This window comes from Chaetura pelagica, unplaced genomic scaffold, assembly GCF_000747805.2.
Source record: "Chaetura pelagica isolate M959 unplaced genomic scaffold, ChaPel_1.0 scaffold294, whole genome shotgun sequence".
Classification (NCBI taxonomy): domain Eukaryota; kingdom Metazoa; phylum Chordata; class Aves; order Apodiformes; family Apodidae; genus Chaetura; species Chaetura pelagica.
In genome coordinates, this window is record NW_009953068.1 from 673132 (window position 1) to 678980 (window position 5849).

General features: G+C 55.8%; 1 protein-coding gene across 1 annotated transcript in view; it reads left to right on the plus strand.

Moving 5' to 3' along the window:
- MVK (mevalonate kinase) overlaps window positions 1-4789 on the plus strand; it is a 10617-nt gene extending 5828 nt beyond the window's left edge. Inside the window, exons 6-9 of the mRNA XM_009996848.1 lie at window positions 527-617; window positions 1019-1135; window positions 4177-4330; window positions 4638-4789. Coding sequence (XP_009995150.1) covers window positions 527-617; window positions 1019-1135; window positions 4177-4330; window positions 4638-4789 — 514 coding nt within the window. The remainder of the gene's footprint in view (window positions 1-526; window positions 618-1018; window positions 1136-4176; window positions 4331-4637) is intronic.
- The last annotated feature ends 1060 nt before the right edge of the window (window positions 4790-5849 follow it).

Here is a 5849-nt window from a genome sequence, read left to right on the forward strand (position 1 = left end):
GGCATTATGGGCAGCAGAAATGGATCTGCTCCTGGCAACAGCCGAGGTGGTGGGGAGGGGCAGCTTCTGCTTACCTGGTGGTGGGGCTGGGAGAACTGAGCTGCAGAGACATGCCCAGGTCCTGCCTGTCCCCTCTGCCTCCTGCCAACCAAGTATAATCTGACTCCATTAAAATCTTTCACAGTGCATGAAATTGCTCTATTAGCAGTTAATGGCCACTGCTGGCTAGTCTCACAGAGCATATTTCAAAGGAAAAATTTTGCTTGAAAAACATGGATTTCAAATACGTTATAGTCCTATTTATAGCACTAGTACAGTTGTTCCTAGTATCTAAGTGGAGCAAGCCTGAACTCAGCCAGCACTAAAGCACCTGCTTAACTTTTTTAAAACTAATGGGACTCATTAGCTTGGGTGTCTTGCTCAAACAAGCCTTTAGAGGCAGAAGGAACTGTAGTTGTCTGGGCCTTGGAAGCTGCTGGGGGACTGTGAAGGAGAGAGGCAAGGAGGTGTCTCTTGTTGCTTCCAGGGTGCCAACACTGAGGATCTTGCTGACAAACACTAAGGTCCCTCGAAGCACCAAGGTCTTGGTCGCTGGTGTCAAAGAGAAGATGCTGAAGGTGCAGCACCTGCATGGTCATGGGGATGCAGATGTGTGGTGGGGCAGGGTGGGGGGTTAACCCTCAGGAGCTTGGATCTTATGTGGGACTGCCTGTCTCATAGGGATCTCTTGGGAGATTCCTCCTGTGGTCACTGTTGCTAGCTGGGAATGGGGGTTCAGCTCTTATGTCTCTCTCCAGCACTAAGGCCCTGACACAAAAATCACCAGTTCCTTCTCTTCCTCTAGTTCCTGCAGGTGGGGACAACTGACCATTGCCCTGGTCTGCAGGGAAGTGTCTGTGAATGAGTAGCCCTGAGTGGGTGAGGAATTGTCCAGCTCCGAGGGCCTGGGGCTGGTTTCACCACAGTGGTGTCAGAACTGGTGAGCAGTCTTCTCACATCTTGCCTTCTCCTTTCTCAGTTCCCTGCTATAATGAACCCAGTGCTGGACTCCATCGATGCAATTTCTCAGGAGTGCCAAAGTGTTCTGGAAGCAATGCCTGCAAATCCATCACCAGAGTATTACCCTGTGCTGGAGGTAAGGGGCTCGCTCGCCAGTATTTTTAGACACTGTTACTGTTGAACATCAAAATGTCATTTAAAGAACATTAGGTCTAAGAAAAAAATTGATGGCAGGAAATGTTCAGTTCTGAGTGAAGCCATAGTCTGTGTGCACTGCTTTTGATGCCCTTCCTGGAGCCAAGGGACAGAAAGTGCTGCTGGTGTCTCTCCACAGCAGAGCATGGGGAGGGTGTGGTTGGGACCAGTGCTTTGTGGACCTGGCAGCTCCGGAGGTTTTGTTTCCCTCTGCTGAGAAATGTGGAGAGAGTTGAGGCTGAGATGCTGGCTCCACGGGCCAGCCACGCTCCTGCTGGCAGTCACTGCCGGTGAAACAACTGCTTTGTCACTGCCAGGGCTGGAGTGAAGAGCAGAAAGCCCAGCAGCCACTGGTTTGTGATGGACTGGTTACCAGCCAGCTCCCAGTGCTCTGCACTCCTCCTGGCTCAGGAGAGTAACAAACAGAGCTGTGCCTAGAGCTGACCTGACGTTGATGCATGAGGTGCATGCAAAGATCTATGTTTGTCTTGGCTTTGTTCAGAGTAAGAGAGGCTACTAAGGTGGGGGGGAAACATGCTTCCAAATGGAGGAAGTTTTTTGCAGTGCTGAGTGTGCTGCAGCACTGGTTCATGCAGCTGTGGGGTAAGGATGTGTGGCAGTGTCCCAGCTGAGGCAAACCTGGCTTGGCCTTGGGTGCCAAGTGACTTGGACGGTCCAGAGCCATTTGGTACCAGTGGTGCATTTCCTTGGTGGCATCTGGATCCCTCCCCTTGGCTCTCCTGTGAGGACCTCTGCTTGTCCTTGCTCTTGCTGGCAGGTTGTCCCCTCCCCAGCTGGGAGTGTGCTCTGGAGGTGCTGGAGAGGGATCTGGGGTGGGACACAGAGCTGCTGTCCCAACTGGACCTGTGGCAGCAGCGTAGGGCTGCTCTGTTAGCAGATGGTTGGTGCATCCTTCTCCTTTTTGCTTCAGGCTGTCTTGCCACCTCAGTGCAGGTGTCTGAGCTGCTGGCCCTGCAGCAAGCATGGAGAGGTGTCCTGTGGGAGTTACAGCAAAGTCCTGCTCCCTTTGCATCAAGAGGCTTTCAGTACCCATCAGGATGGGCTGAGCTGGGGGAGATCTGAAGTCAGTTTGCAGCTCAGCTTCAGACAGCTCCACCCTAATGCAGTATGGCTAAGGCTACTGGAAGCACTGGGGGACAGGGAAGAGGAGGACTAATGCAAAGTGTGCTTTGAGGTCCTCACTGGGAAACAGCCTTGTATGCAGCCTGGGAAGCAGCACTGCAGTGGGCAGTTCCTGTCTGGAATCTGTTGTGTTGTCTGGTGCTTGGGTTGCCCACAGAAGCACAGCTGATGATATGCAGCATATATCTCTATGTATTTGGCTGTTTCTGAGATGTGCAGCTCTGGACAGCCCTGTTTGAACCACAGAACTAGTCTACTGTGTCATAAGCTGTCATCTGATTCCTGGCAGATTTTGGATCAGGAGATGACAGGTGTCTTGGATCATCATAGGTGGTGCTGTGCCCTCACTCAGGCATATAAAAAGGCCACTGGATGGATGTCTGTCCATCCCAGCACAGGACTGGGGGTGGATGCACTCTGCATGCCTCTGGCTAATTCATCTCCCTGCGTTGTGTCTAAGTGTGGTACAGAAATGCTCGGGGGGGGAGGTTTATTTCTGCATTGTCACCTCCTCTGTGGTGGTGGCAGGAGACCCATGTGGAGCTGGGGGAGGGTGATGTGACTGACACCTGCCAGGCTGCAGCATGGCTCCCACTGCTCTCTGTGCTCAGCATCTCACCCCAGCTTACCAGGAGCAGCAGACTGGGAAGTGCTTGGTGGCACTGGCTGGAGAGCAGGGCACAGGGCTGCTGTGGGGAACCTGTCTCAGCTGGCTCCTGGCCTGTGACACCTGCTGGGGCAGCAATGAAAACAGTGGGCACATGCCAGGGAGGTGATCGAGTTGGGATGTCAGACCAGGGTTGCTGAGGAGGAGCTTCCTCCACTGATGGTGCTGAGCTGGGAGGGCACTGTGGTGCCTGGGGCTCTGCTGTCAGTTGCTTGCCCCATTCCAGGCCTGCTCCCAGTGCAGGCCAAGCCCATCTATCTGTTCTTTAATTCCTCACCTCTACTACAGGGAGGAAAGAAGCTGTAACTCCCACCTCTGGGTGGTGTTGTCCATTTGGGCTGTTTGGTCGTGGCTGTTGTGTCAGCTTTCTCCAGGAGCAGGGGGTGTCTGGCTGCTTGGGGCAGCATGGCAGAGATGCACTTGGAGCTCACCAGAGCTGGGCAGCTCTGCCTGGAGGGCAGACTTGCTTGGAGAGTGGCTTGTGCTGCCCTTCCCCAAAGGGAGGGTCCCCTGACCCCTGCTTGTCCCTGATTTCCAGCATGGTGCTGGAGAGAGGCTCCTTGGCTCCCAGCCCTGGCCCAGCTCATGAGGAGGGAGAAGCTGCCCAGTGCAAAGCAGGGGAGGTGGCTCCATGTCCCCTCTCCAGCAGTGCCCATCAGGACTTGGCTGTGTCAGAAGTCCTCTAGATACAGTTATGCTGGATGGGTTGCAGGGCAGGGTGACAGCCAGGAATGAGAGATGCTGGCTTGGTGCCCTTCCCATGGCCAGCAAGGAGGCTTGCACAGCCTCCTGCTCAACACTGGTGTGACAGGGGAGTGGTGGAACAGTCAGGAGGTGTTGTGGAGCTCCAATTTAGTACCTGAAATAAATGCCTCCTGGCAGCTTGAGATCATCAGGATTTTCTCTGTCCTCCCTCAGCAAGGAGGTCCAGAAGCTGCTGTGCCACTGTCACTGTGGTGGGCAGCAGCAGCACAGGTCATGCAGGGGACAGTGACAGATGAACAGCCCAGGGCTCAGCCCCTGGCCTCAACCTTGCTGAACTCCCTGCAGACATGGGATGGCTGGGGAGGCAGGACAGCTCCCCCCACCTCACTGCGGAGGGAGGCACCTGTGGCTGTGAAGAGCCCCTGTCATCACACGTGCTCATCTCATGTCTGTATGGTTGCTTTTAGGAGCTCTTTGATATAAACCAGCACCACCTAAACGTGATGGGTGTCGGCCATCCCTCCCTGGACAGGCTGTGCCAGGTGACAAGGTCCCATGGCCTGCACAGCAAGCTGACCGGGGCTGGCGGGGGCGGCTGCGGCATCACCCTGCTGAGACCAGGTCAGTGACCCTCTGGGCATCCTCCCCCTGTTCCACGTGGCCCTGCCAGTCCAGTGCAGAGGCAGAGGGAGACAAGCCTAGCCCCTGTGGGATGGAGGGGGATGTGAAGCCATGTTGGGAGCATGGGATGATGTCTGGCAGAGCCCCCTGACAGCATGGGGTGCAGTGTTCCACACCGGGGCTTTCGCTTGTGTCAGTTCTGCAGGGCCTTGCTCCAGGGAGCTTGTGTTCCAACGTGCCGTGGCCCCTTTTGGTCCCTGCAGTGGCCCAGCTGACTAACTGCCTGCTCTTGCCTTCCTCTTGGCAGACACCTCCCCTCTGGCCGTGGAAGCAGCCAAGCAAGACTTAAGTGCCTGTGGATTTGAGTGCTGGGAGACCAATATCGGGGGCCCTGGCGTGACCCTGCACTCCCCCTCCTCCCTGACGGCCCCAGTGCTGCGCGCGCTCTCACAGAGCTGAGCTGAGCTGCTGCCTCTAGCAAAGATGGTATCTGGGCTGGCCCTGCCAGTCCAGTGCAGAGGCAGAGGGAGACAAGCCTAGCCCCTGTGGGATGGAGGGGGATGTGAAGCCATGTTGGGAGCATGGGATGATGTCTGGCAGAGCCCCCTGACAGCATGGGGTGCAGTGTTCCACACCGGGGCTTTCGCTTGTGTCAGTTCTGCAGGGCCTTGCTCCAGGGAGCTTGTGTTCCAACGTGCCGTGGCCCCTTTTGGTCCCTGCAGTGGCCCAGCTGACTAACTGCCTGCTCTTGCCTTCCTCTTGGCAGACACCTCCCCTCTGGCCGTGGAAGCAGCCAAGCAAGACTTAAGTGCCTGTGGATTTGAGTGCTGGGAGACCAATATCGGGGGCCCTGGCGTGACCCTGCACTCCCCCTCCTCCCTGACGGCCCCGGTGCTGCGCGCGCTCTCCCAGAGCTGAGCTGAGCTGCTGCCTCTGGCAAAGCTGGGCTCCTGGCAGCGTGTCCTCAGGGGGCAGCTGTGCCTGCCCTGCTGCCTGGAAACTTCTGTCTGGGTGGCCGAGGGCTTCTAGACACGGAGCCAATGTTGGGCCTGATGTCCCTGGGAGCAGGGGCTGCTGTGGGAACCTGGGAGCAACTGCTTGGGCTGGGTGCGAGGTTTGACCCAGGCTCTCAAAATCTTGTTTTAAATTTACTGAACTGCTGTGCTAATCCTGAAGGGCAGGAGGGAGAGGGGCTTGGCTGGATTCCAGCATGGACACTTTGCTTGGTTCTGCTGCTTAGGATGCACGTGGTGCATCTTCCCTTCTCCCCAGTGTCCCGCGGGGCAGGCAGCACAGCAGGTGAGGTGGATGTGCAGAGTGCTCTGACATTTTTGGCTGAAAAGCATCTTGGCAGCTCAGGGCTTGACACTCAGGTCTCTGTTTCTCTTGGATAGCAATTCAGGGGGGAGAGGAAACTTTTAAATATGCCTCCTACCTGCTGTTAATTAAGAATTGGGTCATTAAACTGAGAAAGCACATTTCTAATGAAACTATCACTGTTTCTACTCTTTCCTGCAAT